General features: G+C 39.8%; 1 protein-coding gene across 2 annotated transcripts in view; it reads right to left on the bottom strand.

Annotated features, from left to right (window-relative positions):
- Phex (phosphate regulating endopeptidase homolog X-linked) overlaps window positions 1–24,097 on the bottom strand; it is a 217,055-nt gene that overhangs the window by 154,874 nt on the left and 38,084 nt on the right. For both annotated transcript variants that reach the window (XM_036175272.1, XM_036175273.1), the window contains exons 4-7: window positions 12,272–12,358; window positions 10,756–10,982; window positions 4,343–4,411; window positions 2,506–2,622 (exon numbers count right to left, since the gene is read on the bottom strand). In XM_036175272.1, coding sequence (XP_036031165.1) covers window positions 2,506–2,622; window positions 4,343–4,411; window positions 10,756–10,982; window positions 12,272–12,358 — 500 coding nt within the window. The remainder of the gene's footprint in view (window positions 1–2,505; window positions 2,623–4,342; window positions 4,412–10,755; window positions 10,983–12,271; window positions 12,359–24,097) is intronic.

The following is a 24,097-nucleotide window of genomic DNA, read 5'->3' as shown; positions in this document are numbered from 1 at the left end:
TGGGCAAAACCTCATGCAGCACAGCTATTTCAAGATAAAATAGTAGGCAACTGCCCCTCTCTTCTAAGTCCTTCAGTGTCTTAGTGTCTCCCCGCACCCCACTCTCCACTGGAGAGGTGTCATGCTCCTTACAGTTGTCTTGCTGTTTGAGAACCCTAAATCTTTGCCTCAGAGGATTTCTACATGTCTCTCCCACCCTCCTCCTTTCTCAACTCAGAGTCCAAACTCCAGGTCGAAACCCTTTGGCCTCAAAGCTGTTTTCAGCTCTCTAGCAGCTGCTCCTCTCCACACAATGGACTTTTCACTTCATTTACCCTCTCAACAATTCTGTCTTGCCTCAGCCCAGCTGCTTTTAGATTTCTTTTTGGTCTAACTCCCTGGCTCTAGGCAAGGCCTTCCATGCTATTTATCATACCTTCAGTTCAAATTAGTACTCTGGGCCTCCTATTTGCTTGGGAAAGGAATCCAAACAGCATGTAGACATGGCTTATAGGCACATCTGCAACAATCTTCACAACATTCAAGGGACACACAGTAATAAACTTTAAAGTGAAGTTGGGGTTCATTAAGAATGTGTTTTAATACAGAGTGAAGTAGAAAGACACAGAGAGAAAATCTTAAGGACAGTATTATATGTCTTAGAGTAAAGCACAGGCTTGACAAAAGAGTTTTCAAGAACGAAGCAGAAGGACACACATATGCCAGTCAGAGGATAACTTCGGGCACTGGTCCTCATCCACTTGGTTTGAGTCAGGGTCTCTTTTTTAACTGCTATTGCACTGCATATACCAGGCTAACTGGTTCATGAGATTCCCAGAATTCTCTTGTTTTCACTTCCCATCTCAAAGTAGAAGCACTAAAATTATAGACAGTTACCACTAGCCCTGGCCTGCTTCTCATGCTTCTACAGCAAGTGCTTTGCCTACTGAGTCATCAACTAGCCCCTAGAAAGAAACTTCCTGCTGTGAGTAGGAATGTGGAGAAAGATAGATGTGAAAGTCCTCACTGTAAAGGGAGACCTAATTCCTCAACCCTACCATTCACCCCGACTCCACATCTCAGCATACCATCACCAGTTTACAAAACACAAAACCAATAAACACTTGGACCTCAGAATTTTTAGCAACTTCCATAATAAAAGATCACCAAGGTCTCCCACAAGCAAATGTTACCATATTTCTTCTCTCTGGACATGAGAACATTTAGGATTTTTACACATTGGTTCTTCTAAAAAGCAGCCATTCTATAAACAAGGCCATTTAGGATTTACCATTCTCCAACAAATTGGTTCCCCTACCTCTTTTTGTCTCTAACATGAACCAGAAAGAATTTAAGGTGAATTATTCAGAATATAGTATATGACATATTGACAACCAATCAATCATTAGAGCAGTGAGAGACAGAGAGAGACAGAAAGAGATGGAGAGAGACAGGAGAGAGAGACACAGAGACAGACAGAGAAAGACAGAGAGAGAGAGAGACAGAGAGAGAGAGAGAGAGAGAGAGAGAGAGAGAGAGAGAGAGAACAACATAAGGCCAGGCACCACTGAGCATGGTGGCACACACCTTTAATCTCAGCGTTCTAGGAGGCAGAGGCAGAGGCAGGTAGATATCTGTGCTTTCCAAGCTATCCTTGGAGTTCCAGGACAGCTGGAGTTACACAGTAAGATTTTGTCTTGTAAAAGAAAAAAGAAAGGAATGTAAAAGTAAAGAATAGTAGACACAAAATAGCACCAGAAAGGCAGCTTTAAAGTTTAAAGTGTGCCCTATACAATTTCTGCATTAAATTTCATATCCAATATTGATACATAAACTTCTCTGAGATCAAATTTTATCAGTCACACTGAGTAGGAATAATACCAAAAAGCAGGTCTGGTTAAAAATTACCTTCCAGGATTTGGGGTATAGCCTAGTGGTGGTAATATACTTAGCATGTGTGAAACTCTACATTCAATTCCGAGAGAGAGAGAGAGAGAGAGAGAGAGAGAGAGAGAGAGAGAGAGAGAGAGAAGAAGAAGAAGAAGAAGAAGAAGAAGAAGGAGGAGGAGGAGGAGGAGGAGGAGGAGGAGGAGGAGGAGGAGGAGGAGGAGGAAGGAGGAGGAGGAGGAGGAGGAGGAGGGAAGGAAGTAAGTCAGCCAGCCACCTTTCAATTAAATTAGTATTTATTGAATATCTGTCTTCTATTTGAGCCATATAAGAATTTCTCTGAGAAAACAGTTTCCGTGCTGGCATTCTTTAATCACAGTAGAGTAGCACATAGATATTGATTAGGCTCGAACTAGAGAAGTGGAAGGAATGCGGAGCTCTTAATTTCTGTAGTGATTCTTTTCACTTCCCAAAGAGGATGCAACTACCTTGGACCCAGAGGGCAATGACACAGAAGGTTACCCTTTGGCCACAATTTATATTTTCATTCAGCATGTATTTTTTACAAAATAAGAAAAAGAAAAGGGTATGGCAAAAAAAGAAAGAAAAGAAGAGAAAAGGTTTGCAACTAAGACTTACCTCAGCTATCTTAATTTCCAATCTAAGCACTGACTTCATGTCATGTTCAGCTCGAGAGCTATTAGCTCCTAAAAGCACAGCAGTGTCCACCATGAACTTATAAAGGGCATCCCGATACTGTAAGAGATAAAGAAGCAAATGGCCATAACAACAGCCTGCTAGGAAATACGTTTTAGAGATACGGAAGAGCAGAAACAATAGGTGGAAATAAGCTTTCTTCATTTCCACTCTGTACTCATAGAGTATGATACCAGCATTATGCAATGCCAGCCACCTACCTGCCACTCTGAAGGGAAAAATAAGAGTGACAGAGTTGCTCAGGCATCAAACATCAAGCAAAATAGTTTTCTGGTAACTGGTGATATTATGGATAAAAGAAACATCTCCAAATGAGTCCAGAATAGAAAGGTAAAGGTCAGGTGTCTCCTTCCCAGGCAAGTGATGCTTTAATAAAGTAATGGGAAAGAACTGTGTCTAAAAGCAGAGGACCTGATCCATGAACACTAATGCGAAGTGTGATTTAGTCCCATCCAGCTCCATTTACCTAGCTTCACACTAAGAAATAAAAGATGATTGTAGTGATTGGAGCCCTGCGTCTTTTCGGTTTCCGTTTCCATAGAGTTGTCCTCCCTGGCTCAGGGGGAGAGAAGGGTAAATGATGATGAGAAACTCAGCAACTACCAAACACAAGATTTCATCTCTAAGGTACACCATGACCCTGAAAGTTATTCTTAACTGTGTGACTCACCTTAAGACCTACAGGTTTCTTGGTAGCTAGCCAGCCTTTTAATAAATGAAATTCAGTCAGCAAGCCTGGCTAATAGTCTTAATGGGAAAAAATGTTTTGCCCTTCCAAAGTCTAGTAAAAAAGTGTTCAAATAGCTCAGTACATGTGTGAGGTGGCTGTACATATAATGGAGGAAGGCATATAAATGAAAACCTAAAGAATGCTTGAGACTATTTCCCAGTGTGTGCTCTGGTGATGAAGACAAACATGAAATAGCTGTGACATGAGGCAAGCAAAAATGTTTCTTAATAAAGCCAGTGCATGCATGAAACTTGGACAACCGGAAGATTGCAGCCCAGAAAAGTTGGAGACATACCATTCGAGAGACATAGGGTTTGGGAACAGTAAGAGATAGGTCCTTCTCTTGAAGGAAGAGCAAAAACAGGTAATTTGGGAGAGACAGGTGGAAATCAGGCAAGGAAGAGGCCTTGAGCTTCTTCAAGGGAATTTAGACGCTATCTTGAGAGAGATATATATTCTTATATTTTTGGCTAGCCTTTAACATCTGGGCCATCTCTCCAGCCCAGAATTTAGACTCTATCTTGAGAGCAAGATATACTAGGAATGGTGGTGTGGGAACAGAACTTGCCAAGTGGTGCTAAAGGGCTATTGAAGTGAAGGTGGCTACAATTAAATATGAATGGTTGTAGTTAAAGCCAGAGTGGACAGCAATGTGATCTAGGGCAGTAGGGATAGGAGGAACTAGGTGGTTGGAGGAAGAATTGCTTGTGAAGGTGGTGTCACTTGGACTGGGTTAACTACTTATAAGGAGAGGAGATGATGATTTCAAGTCTGGTTGCTGAGATCACAGCAGAAGCAAAGGTTCCCTGGCAAATGTTGACTCAAGAAGAACAACTTGGAAACCCCCTTTGATGAATGTCCTCTGCCCACAAGTTGAGAACCACTGGCCTAAACAAAAGATCTCTGCTTACTACACTGGGAATGTGCTCAGTGAAATTATGAGGATAATTTCCAGGAACGAGCAGATATCTTATAGAAACTGATGCACCAAACAGCACCCAGACAAGACATGTAGTGAATAAAACTTACAGATTTGGCTTCAGTACTGTTATCAAGGAAGTCCTCCCTCACAGCCAGGGAGAGTGTTGCTTGGTCCAACTGTTAAAACAAAAGCAGATGGGGTTGTTGGGGATTTAGCTCAGTGGTAGAGTGCTTGCCTAGCAAGCACAAGGCCCTGGGTTCGGTCCTCAGCTCCAGCAAAAAAGAAAGAAAAAGAAAGAAAGAAAGCATTAAATTGTTGTGCACCACAGTAACAAGAGTCATGGGCTCATTGGCAGCCCAGCCATATTTTGAGTTTGTATCACCATCACAAAAATCACTTCATTCCATTCAGAACTACACGCAAATAGGCACTTTGAGAGACCTAACGTATAAGAGATGTGCCCCCTTCTTTGCTGATTTGTGCTTTCTATCTTTGAGGTTTTGCCAACACTGAACAGTGCAAGGCTACTTGGAATAGATATTAGAGATTATCTGACAAAAGCCAGAGAATTTATGATTTTCCCAAGCTCACATGGGTGAACAGAGCTCATAGTAAAATCCCCTCCTGTTTCCAGATCCACTACCCACACCACTGTGGTGCTTTGCAAATGCTCATCTGGTTGGAGCTTATGCATTAGGCTTTCTACATCCCCACTTCAAAAAAATGTATCTTTTTACTCAAAAAGAATCAACTGACATTTTGGAGAAATCTCTGTGATTTTTAGAACCTTCTCTGCAAAGTTAAAAATAAGTTATAGAAACACAAATAACTTTAATCTCAAGTATTTTATCCCCCTTCTATACATAAAATCTACATAAAATTATAGTTTTCCATGAAAATCCTTTTCATATGTAGCAAAGTCTATAAAAGGCCAAATTATAGTGGTGTTATAAAATTTAAGGAAATACTGGTTTTTTTTTTTGTTTTTTTTGGTTTTGTTTTTTTGTTGTTGTTGTTGTTTTGTTTTGTTTTTTAGTAAAATGCATTCAAACCATCCCTGCAGCCTGTGTGAATTGCTAATTGGCCTAAAACAACCAAGTCACAGGCCATTCTGGCTTCATCCTCCTGTAATTCCCAATCTGCCATTGTTTCTTCCAAAAATGAAGTAAGCCAGAATCACAAAACAAAATATTTTGATTAAGATGCTTTGGCTTTCAATTAAATTTGGATCATTCAGCAACTCTTGTGAGCTCCAGTCTTAGATGAAAGGAAACTATACAGAAAATATCAAGAAAGTCAAAGGTTCTTCTCATGAAATGAAATTAAACCCATGGAAGGTAAAAGTCTGGATAATTCAGTGAGGTTACCAGACCTTTTATAAACTTTCACATTGTTATGGTTTCTAGAGAACATTTTAAATACACCAACAGATTAAATAAGGTCAGTCAACTAAATCTTATTAGAAACACACAAACTCCTGAGGTAAAGTCTTTCTTGAGAAACCCACACAAGTTCATGGTATTGTTCTAGCTTTTAAAGTCCTTGCATTTATGATATGAATGCTTCAATTTCAAAAGAAAAGAAAATGTTCATTACAGCACTTAAGAGGTATGTGGACTGATAGTTCAGACCAGTCTGAGCTGCAGAGTGAGTTACAGGATAGTCCAGGCTACATTTTTTTAAGTATGGTTTTAGAAAACCAGATACATTGAACTGAAGATGTAATTTTTGTCCAGTTATAATTGGCATGCCAATTACAACAAAGTGTTTTAGGGGAGAAAGTAACAATACAAAAAGAAACATCTGAAAATTATGCTCTAGGAATGGAAAAACAAAACATTAGAGAAACTTCATTTCTAAGAGAATTTTTCTGGTTGACATCATGAATTTTGATTAGTGCCAGAAAAAAATGCAGGTCATGGAAAAGCAATGACTTGGAGTTGTCTTATACTAGGACAACCCTGACCTTCCAAACAGTCTTTCAAGGCCACACATGCCACTTTTCATTGTTCCTGAAATTCTTACTCTTCCTATCACCAGGCTTAAGATGAGCATGAGCACAGGTAGCAAGGTGATGTTTTAGAATATGCCTTTCTGTTATTTCTTACAATTCTATCTCCCATTGAAATCCACAGCAATCTCTACCATCTTGCCACAGGGGAGCTTTTTCAAAGACCAATATGTGGGCCAATCTGCATATCTTGAGGATGGAGGCATATCTGCCCATTAAAAGGAGTGCATTTTTCTATACTCAGAGGCACCATATGTTCTACCAATAAAGTGGGTACATGTTCCAGGTCAAAGTTTAAGCTGTTTCTTACACAACCAAATCACAGGTAAAGAAGGCATGTCAACTACTCAAATTGAAGAGAGGCATTCTTCAAATGGTCCTGGCTAGTTGATGGACCATGTTTCAAGAGAAAGACCTCTTGTCATATGCTACTGGGGACACAATATCTACCATAGAAACTCACAAAATTCAAGTGATCCAAATAGCAACAATGTCAAGTAAATGATAATTTAAGCTTCCTTATCCACAGATAAAATGAGACTCAAGAGAGACAAAATAATACACATAGTATAATGAGTAACTCTCAAAACTGAACTGAGAGCCTCAGTGTCCTCAACACCAGAGCCAACCCTTGTTACCACACAACTGTTTTTCAAACTATGTCCCACAAAGTCTAAATGCACATTCACTTGCATTTTGTATTTAACGATTAAAATTTTTACATGTAATTTATTAGTGTGTGTATACACCCATGTGTCATGTGTACATGTGGAAGTCAGAGGACAACTAGCATGTGGGTTCCAGGGATTGAATCTATCATATCCCCAGGCCTGTTGGAAAGTGTTTTACCTGCTGAACCATTTCATGGCCCCCTAGAAACTGAAAACTAACAAAACAGCCAGTGCATGCACACAAGTTCTAGAACATTGGTAGCCACTAATACACAAATTTTGTTGTCAGGTTTCATATAGATCTCAGAACAAAACTGTTCCTGCTATCTCTAGACACATGCTTAAAACTGTTTCATGACTATGAAAACTGTAGCTCTATGTTGTTCAAGGAGGAGGTTAATTCAGATGTGTGAACATTCACTCATGTAATTTGGTACAAACAGGATAGAACTAAAGCCAATGTGAGCTGCACTCAAATGCCAAGCAGTGCTTAAACACTTCAGTTTGGAACAAGCTGCCATCTTGGCAAAAGAAAGCAATAATAAGTATACAAGTGCCTTCTTACATTTGGGAAGCATTCTATTATTGACAGTGTTTCTAGGACCAGTATAATTGAATATTAAGTGTGCAAGGCAAGCTGTTACCATGTTCCTCTGTTTCCCTTATTTTTCTACAAACTGACATTAAAGGTAGATACTGAACTACTTTTAAGGTGGTTGTTTTTTTTGTTTTATGGTTTTGGCACAATGTCTTTGGTGGTGATGTGTTACTTCTGACTGGTATCAAGAGGCATAAAATATCTAATTTTCCCATTTTTAGCAATGCTACTATTGATAGTTGAGTTCTAGAGACATCATTCCATGAGTTTCCCAAATATTCACCTGGCCATTTTAGTAGTGATTAATGATAGTTTCCTAAATCAATTGGCTCTTCAAAGATTTAAGTAGTAGTAATCTAACCCTTTTATTTATCCTGATTTATTTTTATTTTTAATTGGGTATATGCAGGATGGAGAGATATCTCAGTGTTTAAGAGCACATAGTGCTTGCTCAGTTCCCAGGATCCATGTTGGATGGCTCAAAACCACCTACAACTCCAGCTCCAGGGAATCTAAGGCCTCTGGCCTCCAAGGGCATCTGCACTCACAACATCATCATCATCATCATCATCATCATCATCATCATCATCATCTTTCTCTTTCTATCTCTCACACACATACATAACTAAAACAGAAAGGATAAATATTTTTAACTATAACTATGTTTATGTAAATGTGTATGTGTGTAAGCAGGCACCTGAGGGTGCAAATACCCACAGAAACCAAAGAAGACATCTAAACCTGGAGTACAGGCAGTTATGAGCCACCTGGCATTGGTGCTGAGAAACAAACTCAGGTCTTCTGCAAGAGAAGTATGTTCTCTTAACTACTGAGCGTCTCTTGGGTTCCTCTCCTAGATTTTCAAGCTGTGCTTCTCCTATAAGTGAGAACTTTGTCTAATTGGCTGTTTGTTTATCCTGAAATCAATCAAATCCAGACTGTGGAGAAAATATATAGGAGAAATAATCTGGTTTCTTTGGCAAATAAGTATGGTTTAAAAAAATAAAGTAAAGGTGGTGACTGTTAAAGATTAAATCAGACTTAGAAAGTGCACATGTGATTGATTCTTAATTTTAGCCTCAATCAAAATGCAGCTGTTTCTGGTTGGGGTTTAAGAATACATTTGAGAGGCTGAAGGTATAGCTTGACGGTAGAACACCTGTTTGGCATGCATGAGGCCCTGGATTCTACTCTCACCAGTATAAAAAAAATGTTTAGTATAATTAGGAAAGCTGAAAACTAACTGTATTACTACAGTTAAGTTTTACTAGATGTTAAGTATGGAATTATGATTGCATTTTGGTTGTGGTAAGAGTCTTTCACATTAGCCCAGGCAATGAAATATTCACAGCGAGAAGATACAGTTTAGACATGCTATAAAATGCTCCAGCCTCCAAAAAGGGGAGGTTTAAACTATGTAAAAATAGCACAAAGTTGAGGCTATTGAAGTTGGGTTCATAAACACATAGATGTTTATTGTACATTTTTATTTTAGTTGGTAGCTTTCCTCATGAAAAAATATGAAAGAAATAGGTCAACTATTTGTCTAGCTCCAGAAATTGGTGAAAAATGAAATAGTTACCATTTGCAATGATGCATCATTGTGTGAATCAAAATCATCTACCAGTTCTCAGAGGGTGTAAATTACATTTGAATTACAATCTCTTCCTTACTTTAAAACACCATCGAAAGTATTTGAAAGAATATCATAATAGTTCTGTAATTGAGAATAATAGTCTTAAAATCTGGCTTTAAAAAATTGAGTGTTCTATCCACATAGAACAGGGACTGATTGGATTGCAACCATCATTGTGTCTCACATAATAGCATTACAAGATGGCTCAATACCATGTTGCTACTTCATCATCCAACACAGACACACAGCTGTCTCTAGAACTAAAACTTTCCTTCTGCGTGAGAATTCTTTCCACAACCAAAGATTTTTCTTGACATCTATCACTGCCTACACTTACAGGTCAGCAACCTACAGCCTTCAAGCCAGCTCATCACTTGGTTATACCCATTCATCATCTAAAGCTGCTTTCCCAGGTACAATGCCAAAGCTTCAATAGTTGAAATAGAGACCAGATGGCTGGCAAAACCTCAAATCTGTACCATCTGTCCCTTCATAGAAAACACATTGCCCACCTCTTACTTAACTCCAAAAAGAAACTCCATGGTTTTAATTTTTGGAGAGGTGGCTTATGTTGGATGAGGAAATACACTACATGGTTTTATAGTCCTATAGTTTTTATATTGATATATCCTTAATATGTTCTGCTTTGATGAAGGGCAGATTAGGGTAGAAAGCAATGTTCAATTGCTTCATTATTATTCTTCCATGGAAGAAGAAAAAACACAGCAGGGTGAATGCATGAAATGACTTGGGATATGTTATTTGAATTCCTACAACCCTCCTTCATTGATGAATCTTTTGTGGTCTGTATCTTTCTGACAACCTCCTAATTTCACCAATGTGATCCACCTCAGGGCACATCCAACTGCTCTCTGCCTTTATGCTCATTCTCCCAGCAAAAATGTGCTTAGAATAAATTCTGCTTTACCTTTTGAAAGGGAGGAGGACGGATTCAGATTGAACTTGACAATGGGAATGTAGGCGTGCACTCAAGTTGTTCTGAAAGGGAACAAGGAATCTGGCATGTGTTGTCCCTTCTGTCAGAGGAACGAGGAGGTAAGGCAAAGAGCAGAGTTCAGAAAGTCTTCTATCATCACAGAAGACCCAGAGACCTCTCCCAGCTAGAATTTACATGCTCAGAGAAGCCATCTAAGAGTGAGAGCATGGATCACTTGAAAGCCACTCATGGGGTTCCTGAAAGGCTGACAGTTTTCTGCTAATCTACAGTCAGCAAATCTTGGAGCAGGATATAATTCTAGATCCTAAAGCTCAGCTGAATTTTTACCTCATCATTTCATTAAGCCAGCATGAATTTCTTTCTTTAGGAAAGCACCCACACTGGGGATTGTAGCACAGTTGCCAAAGTGGTTTCCTAGCATTCACAAGGTGGAGTCTCCAGCACTGCATAAACATGGTATGGTAATACATACCTGCAATCTCAGCACTCAGGAGGTAGAGGCAGGAGTTCAAAGTCATCCTGGGTCAAAGTCAAAGCAAGTTTGAGGCCAGCCTAGGATACTTGACGCTCTGTATATAAAAAGAAATGAAAAAGACACCCTAAAGGGCTAATATGAAAATGAACAAACAGCCCTGGCTATCTATACCTTCAAGATATGTTCATTGGATGCCTTGTCATCAGGGGACACATACAAACGGATGAACACAGAATTGCTGTATTGACCGCGGAATGTTGCAAGTGTTTGCAGTAGACTGAATTTTCTCTCTGACCAAACCCCTTCAGGACCAATATTAGCTTCAAGCACAGGCCAGCGGAAAGGTGAATGCCGCAAGATGTGGAGCAGTGGCTTGGCGTCTGCTTTTTCAATTGCTTCTAAAAGGAAATGGATACAAAGGGCAAGTTAGAATTGTAAACCAGAAGCCAGGTGTGATGATCCATTCCTCTAAGTCCTGAACTTGGGAAGAGGCAGGAGGATCAGAAATTCAAGGTCACCCTCAACTGTGCAGCGACTTCTCAAAGCCAACCTGAGCCCGGGAGACCTTGACACAAAACAGCAAAAAGGAATTGCAAAGTAGATCACCAAGCTAGCAAGCAAATTTATCTTCTCAAGAGAAAATTCCCAGAAATCCCTCCACTTGCAACTTCAGCTGTTAAAGAGAGGGTAAGAGAAGTAGGATGAGTTGTGAATAACTATATGAGCAGAACTCCCACACTCTTTAGTAAACTTGCTGGATGTTCTCTATAATGAAGATGGGCTTACTGTGTAGACCTGAGCCAATGAATGAAATTAAGCCAGTGGTACTTATTACTGGCACTAAGGAATAACCCTAAATTAACAATATGGTTCAGTTAAGACAAGGATGCCCCAGGGAACAGGTGTTTCTAGCATATCAAATGATATCCCCCAAATACTAAATCAACTAACACACTTTCTGGAAACACTTGCTTTAACTCTGGAATGGCATGGATCACCTTGAGGTCTTTGTCTCCCAACAAGAATGCTAGTTAGGAGCCTGACATGCCTAGAAATCTAAATGTCTCTAGATTCCAGTGGTTTCTATGGAACATAATTCTCCTAAGTATATGCCCTCTCAGGCTTTTTCCTGAGCCAGAGCTGGCCTGGATATGGATTCTGATTTTCACACTAGATACAATGGGGTTTTCCCTGCTGCCTTATTCAAATTTCTTATATAGGAACTGATACTCAAATAATCCAGTCACAGAAATAAGATGATTTCCCTGGGGCTGGAAAAATAGTTCCATTGTTAAGAGCATATGCTGTTCTTGCAGAAGACATGAGTTCAGGTCTCCACACTCATGTTGGGCAGTACATAACAGCATGAAACTCCAGCTACAACCTTACCTGACCTCCACCTGTACTCATGCACTCATGTGCACATATCCATACACATATACACATAATTATAGACATAAAATAATAAAATTAAAATGTCTTTTAAAAGATTATTTTTCCACTACAACAGCCACAAATTGACTAAGAAAGACTCATCAAAATCCAGTCTTTGAGAATTTTTTATTGCCTAAATAACACCTTTAAGCATTAATAGAATTTCAGTTCTCTCTTCCTTAAAAATACCTTTAACCACTAATAGAGTTCTGAAGTATAAGGATCATAAATATTTATTTTCTTTATTACTCACTCTCATTCATGCAGGATGAATAAAGGATTTTGGCTTTCTGTACAGCATCAGTGTCCCGCCTTCGACTGACTGATTTCTCCAGAAGTGCTAGGAAGGTGAAAATAGGATTCATTAATATCCTCCCACATATGATGTCAAATTGAAGGTCAGCCTCCAGAAAATTAAATGCAAAGACAGAAAATTCTGGAAAATACAAGGTGTGCAGACAGCAGGGGTGATTCCAAGCTGCTTGAGATCCAAATAAAAACAATTAAACATTATTTTATCCAAGGTTCTCCTAACTCAAAAGAACCCAAAGTTCAACTTCCGTCTGAGGCTAGGCTTTCTGCAGGGGTTAATTTCTTCTGCCAACTCCACAAAAGAAAGCAGTCTTCATTTATTAAATAACCAAAACTTATTCAGTCTGTTGTTTCTGTACCAAGCAATATTCTCAATGGAGGTCATTTCATCTGGGTCAAGTTCCTTATGATTTTCCTCATAACTCAGCCTCTCAAGGAGGTCACCCGGAAAACTTTCCCATTACAAGTTTTATTTGGTGTTGCATAAACTTGCCATGTACATGAAGAAAAATTGTTGCAACAGGAAATAAAGAATTGAGGTTGGAAAGCCTACTCAAATTGTCTGAAAACATGCCTATTTATACATACAAAGTCCTGGATATGTAAGTGAGGCCATTTACAAAAACTGTTTGCCAGACCTTCTTGGAAAATTATTTTCTATTTATAAAATCATTAATAATATTTTTTGAAGGTAAAAAAAAATGGTTGTTGTCGGTCTTCTTTCAAATAAGGAATCAGTGAAAACAAACTTCTTCTAAGGGAGGGAGAGAGAGGGGTTTGAATTAACTTGAGAGTATCAGTTGACCATCATGAAGCCATGTTGACAGATCCCTATGGTGACTGTAGCCCCTTTGGCACTGCCTATTTCCACTATGCAAAACTGCTGCTGACAGGGAACGCACTTGACAGCCTCCAAAATCAGAGGAAAGGCTGTTCCTTTATCTCTCTGAAGAGCTTCAAGGCACAATGCACAATACTAATCAATTTGATCAAAAATCACACATTCCCAGAAGACCTGACTTCTAAACCACAAGTTCCACATTTCAAGAGTTGCAATCCAAAGATCTTGTCTAGGTTTCTGTTTTGCTTTGTTCTGTTTAAGATTTGTTTCATTTTTTTCCATGTGTCTATGTGTGTCTTTGTGTGTATGTATGTACAAAGGCCAAAAGAGGGTGCTAGATCCCCTGGAGCTAGAGTTATAGGCAGTTGTGAGCAGCCCATTGTGAATGCTGGGAATTGAGATTGGGTCCTCTGCAAGAGCACCAAGCATTCTTCACAGCTGAGCAGTCTCTCCAGGCCTACCTGGCTTTTGTTTTATGAGCACCTGTACATAAACCAAGCCCATGACACTAGATAGATTCTAGCAAACTAAACTCTGGTTGAATGTGAACATTTTCAATTATTCGTTTGGTGCATCTTGTGTATCATCACAGCAAGAAAAGTTGGATAACTTGCTCCAGAAATAAAGGTTTGCTTTTGTCTTTTTTTCCTTTTTCCACAAACAAACTTGTCAAACCACATCCATACACACTCAAGGCATCTTACATGACTTTCTGCCACATTTCTTATGCAAGTTATAGTCATTAGACTACTGGAGAGACACATTCAGAAGCAAATAATCCAAATTTCATTTAGGATTCTGTCTTGGGGTGTTCACTGCTATGAAGAGATACCATGACCACTGCAACTCTTATAAAGAAAACATGTAATTGGGGTGGCTTGATTACCGTTTCAGAAGTTCAGTCCTATCATCATGATGGGGAGCATAGCAGCATGCAGGAAGACTTGGTGCTAGAGGAATAGCTGAAGAGTTCTACATCTTGTAGGCAACGGGAAGTAGACTAAACACTGGTCTAGGCAATATCTTGAGCATAGGCAACCTCAGTGATACATTTTTTTTCCAACAAGGCCACACCTCATAATAGTTCCACTCACTTTAGGGGCCACTTTCTTTCAAACTGCCACAGGTTCTGATGATGTTCCAGTGTTAGAATCATGCTGCAGGCTACAAACATGAGGGCCTGAAGGATCATGAAACAAACGACAGGAGCAAAATGAAGCACTGGTCTTTAATATATACTGGTGTGTGTTTCCAATGCATACTGTAGATCACAGGAAGAAGAGGACACATGTATGTTGAACAAATCAATGCTAAAATCCTAACCTCGTGCACAAATATCAGTAATTTACATTGGATAAAATTCTGGTTTCTGCACAAGAATGTGGCTTTTCAAACAGATTTTGCTAATGGCAGGTTCTTTGTCACATCCTTTCTCTTCTGCTCTCCCCTCTCTGTATCAAAGCAGGCAGAAAAGTATTGCTATGCAGACAGTGATGTGGCAATCAGCTCCAGCACTATTTTCTTGTCTCTGCATGTGAATTAGTGAGAAGAGGAATAATATCAAGCCTGGAGAGTCATTAATAAGCAGAAATAATAATAATATATATATATATATATATATATATATATATATATAATATCACAAGCAATTATTCAACTTATTAAAATATCTGCAAAATGTGGAAAGGGCTCAGAGGTCACTCATGTAGGATTTTCCCAGCATAGCCAGTGTTGTTTAGTGGAGGATTTTCAACCCTTCCTCTTCTTTCTTATAGAAAAAGAAAATGCCAATTCATAAAATCTTATAACAGCCTACCTCAAACTTCAAAATTGGTTAGAGAAATTGTTCTCCTCAAAGTATCTTAAAATTGCATATAGTGGGCCATTTGGCAGGCCCTGCAGGAAGGCTCCCCTTTTCCAAGACTGCAGGCAGACCCTGCAATCTCCACACTGCACCCTCACCCATCTGCCTGAGACCCCAGCCACTTCCTGAGACTCAAAGACCAGCCCCCAGCTCCCATCCCCAAGGAACTCCCACCTGGACCAGAGGTGAGTGCCTGGGGTCACACCCAGCTAGGCCCTGCAGCTGGGTCCCAACCCTGGACACCAGCCATCCCTGGAAGAACTGCCCAACTTGGTCACAGTTTCTGGCCATTGGGGAGGCCTTGCGGGAAGGTTCCCCTTTCTAAGACTACAGGCAGACCCTGGTATCTCCACACCCTGCCCCCAAACCCATCTGCCCAAGACCCCAGCGACTTCCTGAGACTCAGAGACCAGCCCCCAGCTCCCATCCGGCCAGCACTCCCATCTGGAACAGAACTCCCATCTGGGCCAGAGAGAGGCTCCCTAAATCTGTCAGCTCTGTCTGGACCAAGTACGCTGGTAAGAACAAGAACAAATCCTCGAGGAGATGGGCAGACGTCAAGGCAGAAGTACATACAACAAAATAAAGAGCAATACAGCATCACCAGAACCTAGACCTCTTCCAACAGCTAGACCTGAACATCACAGAATGGAAGAAGCAGAAGAAAGCAACCTAATAAATAACATCATGAAGAGGTTAGAGCCTTATATAGAAGAAATCAAAAATAAAGTAGAGGAACAGACAAACAAAAAATGGGAAGAATGCTATAAAAAACTAGAGGAAAGGACAATTAAAGCAGAAGAAAACAATAAGTTCCTGACAGAAAATCATGAAAAAGCAATGAAACAGATGAGGGAAATAGTCCAAGACCTGAAAAGGGAAATACAAAAAATGAAGAAGACACAAGCAGAGGGAATGCTGGAAATAGAAAATCTGAGTAAATGAACAGGAAATTCAGATACAAGTATAACCAACAGAATGCAAGAGATGTAAGAGAGGATCCCGGGTGTTGAAGATACGGTAGAAGAAATATATTCATCAGTCAAAGAAAACACTAAAACCAACAAAGTCATGACCCAAAATGTCCAAGAAATTTGGGACACCATGAAAAGACCAAACCTAAGAATAATAGGGATAGAGGAAGGAGAAGAATACCAACTCAAAGACACGGAAAATACATTTAACAAGATCATAGAAGAAAACTTCCCCAACTTAAAAAAGGAAATGCCTATGAAGATACAAGAAGCCTATACAACACCAAACAGACTAGACCCCCAAAAAAAGTCCCCTCGCCACATAATAACTAAACAACTAAACGTACAGAATAAAGAAAGAATATTAGGAGCAGGAAAGGAAAAAGGCCAAGTGACTTATAAAGGCAAACCCATCAGAATAACACCCGATTTCTCAATGGAGACTTTGAAAGCCAGAAGGACCTGGACAGATATAATGCAGACACTAAGAGACCATGGATGCCAGCCTAGACTAATATACCCAGCAAAACTTTCAATCATCATAGATGGAGTGAACAAGACAAAGCCAGATTTAAACAATACTTATCCACAAACCCAGCCCTACAGAAAGCACTAGAAGGAAAATTCCAACCTAAGGAAGTCAGATACACCCTCGAAAACACAGGCAATAGATAATACCACAGCAGTAAACCCCAAAGAAAAGAAGTACAGACACATTACCACCAAAAATAATAATAATAATAACAGGAATGAACAATCACTGGTCATTAATATCCCTCAATATCAATAGACTTAATTCACCTATAAAAAGATACAGACTAACAGAATGGATATGAAAACAGGACCCATCATTCTGCAGCATACAAGAAACACACCTCAAATTCAAAGATAGACACTACCTAAGAATAAAAGGCTGGGAAAAGACTTTCCAATCAAATGGCCTTAAGAAGCAAGCTGGAAGCCGGGGCGGTGGTGGCACAAGCCTTTAATCCCAGCACTCCAGAGGCAGAGGCAGGCAGATCTCTGTGAGTTCGAAGCCAGACTGGTCTACAAAGCGAGTTCCAGAAACAGCACAAAGCTACACAGAGAAACCCTGTCTCGAAAAACCAAAAAAAAAAAAAAAAAAAAAAAAAAAAGGAGCAAGTTGGTATAGCCATCCTAATATCCAGCAAAATAGACTTCAAACTAAAATCAATCAAAAGAGAACATGAAGGACATTACATACTCATCACAGGAAAGATCCACCAAAATGAAGTTTCAATACTGAACATTTATGCCCCAACCACAAGGGCAACCAGATATGTAAAAGAAACATTACTAAAGTTTAAATCACAAATAGAACCCCACACATTAATAGTAGAAAACTTCAACACCCCACTTTCACCTCTGGACAGATATACCAAATTGAGACTTAACAGAGAAATAAAGGACTTAACTGATGTTATGACTCAAATGGATTTAATCGATATCCACAGAACATTCCATCTGAACAAAAAAGAATATACCTTCTTCTCAGCACCCCATGGAACCTTCTCTAAAATCGACCAAATACTTGGCCACAAAGCAAATCTCAACAGATACAAAAAGAATTGGAACAACCTCCTGCGTTCTATCAGACCACATGGTTTAAAGTTAGATTTCAATTTCAACAAGAAAAAAAACTACAGAAATCCTACAATCTCATGGAAACTGAATAATGCTCAACTGAATCACCAATGGCTTAAGGAAGAAATAAAGAAAGAAATTAAAGACTTCCTAGAGATCAATGAAAATGAATACACCACATACCCAAACTTATGGGACACTGTGAAAGCAGTGCTAAGAGGGAAATTCATAGCACTAAATGCTCACATAAAGAAGTTGGAGAAATCTCACACTAGTGATTTGACAGCACACCTGAAAGCCCTTGAACAGGAAGAAGCAAAGTCTCCCAGGAGGAACAGACGCCAGGAATTTATCAAATTGAGAGCTGAAATCAATAATACAGAAATAAAGAGAACAATACAAAGGATTAAGGAAACAAAGAGTTGGTTCTTTGAGAAGATCAACAAGATAGACAAGTCCTTATCCAAATTAACCAAAAGACAGTGAGAGAGCATCCAAATTAACAAAATCAGAAATGAAAAGGGAGACATAACAACAGACAATGAGGAAATCCAGAGAATCATCAGGTCATACTTCAAAAACCTCTACTCCACAAAACTGGAAAATCTAAAAGAAATGGATACTTTTCTGGATGGGTACCACATACCTAAGTTAAATCAAGACCAGATAAACCATTGAAATAGTCCAATAACCCCTAAGGAAAAAGAATCAGTCATTAAAAGTCCCCCAACCAAAAAAGCCCAGGACCAGATGGTTTCAGTGCAAAATTCCACCAGATCTTCAAAGAAGACATAATACCAATGCTCTTTAAATTTTTCCACACAATAGAAGCAGAGGGTATATTACCAAACTTCTATGAGGCTACAATAAACCTGATTCCTAAACCAAATAGAGATGCAACAAAGAAAGAGAACTATAGACCGATCTCCCTCATGAACATTGATACAAAAATACTCAATAAAATACTGGCAAACAGACTCCAAGAACACATCAAAACAATTATCCACCATGATCAAGTAGGCTTTATCCCAGGGATGCAAGGGTGGTTCAACATAAGAAAGTCCGTCAATGTAATACACCATATATATAAACAAACTCAAAGAAAAAAACCACATGATCATCTCACTAGATGCTAAAAAAGGCATTTGACAAAATAGAACACCCCTTCATGATAAAGGTCGTGGAGTGATCAGGAATACAGGGAACATACCAAAACATAATAAAGGCAATGTACTGCAAGTCAATGGCCAACATCAAATTAAATGGAGAGAAACTCAAAGCAATACCACTAAAATCAGAAACAAGGCAAGGCTGTCCCCTCTTCCCATACTTTCACAATATAGTGCTTGAAGTTCTAGCCAGAGCAATAAGAAAACATAAGAAGATTAAGGGGATACAAATTGGAAAGGAAGAAGTCAAGCTCTCCCTATTTGCAGATGACATGATAGTATACATGAGTGACCCCAAAAATTCAACTAAGGAACTAATACAGCTTATAAACACGTTCAACAACATAGCAGGATACAAGATCAACTCAAAAAAAAAAAAAAGTAGCCCTCCTATATACAATAGACAAACAGGCTGAGAAGGAAATCAGAGATACATCACCCTTTACAATAGCCACAAATGATATAAAATACCTTGGGGTTACTCTAACTAAGCATGTGAAGGACCTATATGACAAGAACTTTAAGTCCCTGAAAAAAGAAATTGAAGCAGATGTCCGAAAATGAAAAGATCTCCCATGCTCATGGATAGGCAGCATTAACATAGTAAAAATGTCGATCTTACCAAAAGCAATCTACAGATTCAACGCAATCCCCATCAAATTACCAACACAATTCTTCACAGGTCTGGAAAGAATAATACTCAACTTCATATGGAAAAAAAAAAAAACCCAGGATAGCCAAAAGAATCCTGTACAATAAAACAACCTCTGGAGGCATCACAATCCCCGACCTCAAGCTCTACTATAGAGCTACTGTAATAAAAACAGCTTGGTACTGGCATAAAAACCAACATGTGGACCAATGGAATCGAATTGAAGACCCTGACATTAACCCACACACCTATGAACATATAATTTTTGACAAAGAAGCCAAAAATGTACAATGGAAAAAAGAAAGCATCTTCAACAAATGGTGCTGGCATAACTGAATGTCAACATGTAGAAGGCTACAAATAGGTCCATATCTGTCACCATGCACAAAACATAAGTCCAAGTCGATCAAAAACCTTAACATAAATCCAGTTACTCTGAACCTGATAGAAGAGAAAGTAGGAAGTACTCTTGAACGCATTGGCACCAGAGATCACTTTCTAAATATAACACCAGTAGCACAGACACTGAGAGAAACAATCAATCAATGGGACCTGTTGAAACTGAGAAGATATTGTAGAGCAAAGGACATGGTCAACAGGACAAAGCGACAGCCTACAGAATGGGAAAAGGTCTTCACCAACCCCACATCTGACAGAGGGCTGATATCCAGAATATATAAAGAACTCAAGAAATTAGACATCAAAATGCCCAACAGTCCAATTAAGAAATGGGCTATAGAACTAAACCGAGTATTCTCAACAGAGGAAGCTCAAATGTCTGAAAGACATTTAAGGAATTGCTCAACATCCCTAATTATCCAGGAAATGAAAATCAAAATGACTCTGGGATACTACCTTACACCTGTCAGAATGGCTAAAGTCAAAAACACAGAAGACAGCTTATGCTGGAGAGGATGTGGAGCATGGGGAACTCTCCTCCACTGCTGGTGGGAATGCAAGCTTGTACAGCCACTTTGGAAATCAATATGGTGCTTCCTTAGAAAATTGGGAATCCATCTCCCTCAAGACCCAGCTATAGCACTCTTGGGCATATACTCAAGGAATGCTCAATCATACCTCAAGGGTATTTGCTCAGCTATGTTCATATCAGCATTGTTTGTAATAGCCAGAACCTGGAAACAACCTAGATGCCCTCAACTGAAGAATGGATAAAGAAAATATGGTACATATACACAATGGAGTATTACTCAGCAGAGAAAAACAATGACATCATGAGGTTTGCAGGCAAATGGATCGACCTAGAAAAAATCATCCTGAGTGAGGTAACCAGACTCAGAAATACAAACATGGTATGTACTCACTCATAGAAGGATACTAGATGTAAAACAAAGATGACTAGACTGCTACTCACAATTCCATGGAGGCTACCTAGAAAACAGGACCCTAAGAAAGATGCAGGGATCGCCCAATGATAGAGAAATGGATGAGATCTACATGAACAACCTGGACGACAGGGGGAGTAATGAAGGGCAAGGTTCAAGAGAAAGAGAGCTTAGGGGAGCAGGAGATCCCAGCTGGATCAAGAACAGAAAGGGAGAACAAGGAATGACAGACCATGATAAATGAAGACCACTTGAGAACAGGAAAAAGCAAAGTGCTAGAGAGGTCCCCAGAAATCCACAATGATACCTCCACTGTAGACTACTGGTCGAGAGAAAGCCTGAACTGACCTAGTCTGGTGATGGGATGGCCAAACACCCTAACGGTCGTGCTAGAACTCTCATCCAATAACTGATGGAAGCAGATGATCCTCTGCCAGGCCCCAGGTGGAGCTCCAGGATTCCAATTGTCAAGAAAGAGGACGGATTGTAAGAGTGTGAAGTGTTGAGACCAAGATTGGAAAAAGCACAGGGACAAATAGCCAAACTAATGGAAACACATGAATTATGAACGAAAAGCTGTGGAGCCCCCAGCTGGAGCAGGCCCTCTGGATAAGTGAGACAATTGAATAGCTTGAACTGTTTGGGAGGCATCCAGGCTGTGGGACCGGAACCTGTCCTTAGTGCATGTGCTGGCTGTTTGGAACCTGGGGCTTACACAGGGACACTTGGCTCAGCCTGGAAGGAGGGGACTGGACCTGCCTGTACTGAATCCACCATGTTGAGCTGAATCCCCAGGGGAGTCTTGGCCCTGGAGGAGATGGGAAATGTAGGGGAGGGGCTGCGAGGAAGGTGGGAGTGGGAGCGGGAGGGGAGAGGACAGGGGAACCCATGGCTGATGTGTAAAATTAAAACACAAATATAATTTAAAAAATAAATAAATTGCACATAGTAAGCCTGGTGATGGAATTATAAAGGCACAGGCCTTTAATTCCAGCACTCAGGAGGCAGAGGCAGGCAGATCTCTGTGAGTTTGAGGCCAGCCTGGTCTACAGAGTGAGTTTCAGAACAGCCAGGACTACATAGTGAGACCTTATCTCAAAAAGTAAAAAACTTCATATTTTAGGTAGTCTTCTCCTCACTAAGCTCAAATAAAACTGGTTTAAAAGAATAAGGCAGCTAAGTATGGTAGCTCAGACTTGTCACCCCAGCCCTAGGGAGGCTAAGGCAGGAGGATTCCTATGAGTTTGAGTTTCAAGTAAGTCTGGAGTAAAGAGTGAGATGTGCCCCAGAAAAGAAAAAAGGAAGAAAGAAAACCATATCAGGATGACGGGCTTCCAAACCATACAGACAGGAGCTCTCCGGTTTCAGTTCCTCCTAGCTAGAATGGAGGCAAGTTATCTAATCTCTCAAAGTTTTGGCTTTTTCATCTGCAAATTTGGGTGATAACTATATACCCCAGGGTTTTATGCTGATTTTCAAACTTTAACGCACTGAGAATTTCTAGTTCAGAGTCTAGGCATATGATAAAGTCAGTGGTGGCTAGGCTGCGGATGTGGCTCAGTTGGTAGGACACTTGCCTAATATGGAAGAAGTCCTAGGATTGATACCAGCACTGGGCATGGTGGCACATGCCTGTTATTCCAGCACTCAGGAGGAAGATGGAAACCTCAAGGCCATCCACAGGTACATAGCAAACAATCTGAGACACATGAGAGCCTATCTCTCAAAAAAAGCAAACAAACAAAAAATGTGGTAGCTTGGGCTGGAGAGATGTCTCAGAGGTTAAGAGCATTGACTGCTCTTCCAGAGGTCCTGAGTTCAATTCCCAGCAACTACATGGTGGCTCACAACCATCTTTAATGAGATCTGGAGCCCTCTTCTCTATACATAATAAATAAATAAATCTTTTAAAAAAGTGATAGCTTATTCTGGATGACAGACCAACTTAGCCATAAACAAAATTGGATCATTATCAACCTTCCTAGTGTTTCCTCAATAACTGTTCCTACTTTTCTCCTCCTGTTTCAGGTGTGAGTGGCTATCAAGACATTCCCTCTCTATGGCCAAAGGATCCCTGCTATAGCCACTTTGCAGAGCTCTGCGGGTCTATACATTTCCTCTGCTTCCATAGCACAGGAAACGCTAGATGATGAGACCTGTCTTGTAGTCAGTAGTAATTTCAAAGCTGCTCTGCTTATGTTCTTCATCCTGGACAGCAAGGCATTTTTTTCTAAATACAAACATTTTCAATCAAATTATAATATGTATTCAACAAAAATATGCCCAGATCATAATCTGAAAGAATTCTACAAAGTAAATACATAAAAGTAAGCAAGACTGCTACCAAAATCCCAGAAGCCCTATGGTCCCCCCCTTCTTATCACTTCCCCCAAACAGGATTACCCTTTGAGGTTTGATATTTTTGTTTGGTTTTGTGGCCTTTCACTGAACCAAAGACCTGTGTATGCTGAGCAAACACTCTACTACTAAGCCTTACTTCCAAGTCCAATGTTTACTTCAAATCTGTTTCAGATACTTGCATAATTTAACTTTTTCTTTTAATTTATAGAAGATCCCCATATAGTCTCCACATCTCCTTTTTGAAGACTACAAAATCTTCTCCCATTCTGTAGTTCTTATTTGCTTACTGGTATCTTGTGATGAACTGAAATTCTGAATTTTAATGTAGTTACATTTGTTTATTTCTCCTTCTATGATTAATACCATTTGTTATTTTAAAAATATCTACCTCTAAATCATGACAATGGCCTACACTTTCATCTAGAATCTTCATTTCTTCATATTTATACCTACAGCCCATTTATAATTTCTTTTTGTCCATGGTGTGGACAACCAAAATTGACCTTACCAGGGATGAATCATGAAAAGGGTTTAGTAAGTAATATATATTGGTCACTGCATCTCAAATGTTATTATCAAATACATTTTGGCATGAAAAAAAATGTCATTGACACTCTTGGGATGGACCCAGCTTAGCTCTTTCCCACTACCTGCTCAGCCTTTCCTTCTAGCCCATTGCCATTCCTTTGTGTCAGCTGCCTATCCCCAGAAACACCTTTTACTAGGGACCCCCAGTATCTGCACTGGGATGTAACTCAGGCTATTCTCACTCTTTCCTACCATCCCTTATATGTTTATCTCCAGAGTTCATCTTAGTCCTATAGCAGCCTGCTTGCAGGAGCCCTGCCTCCCATCACACCTCTATTTGCTGGGGACTCTGCCTCTTGGTTCTGAACAATTCGCCTAACAATTTCCAACATACCCTCTCAGCCTTTCTTCCTGACCCATCTTCATCCCT

Source organism: Onychomys torridus, chromosome X, assembly GCF_903995425.1.
Source record: "Onychomys torridus chromosome X, mOncTor1.1, whole genome shotgun sequence".
Lineage (NCBI taxonomy): Eukaryota > Metazoa > Chordata > Mammalia > Rodentia > Cricetidae > Onychomys > Onychomys torridus.
Note: the sequence above shows the minus strand (reverse complement) of the source record. Positions and strands in the feature narration are given on the sequence as shown.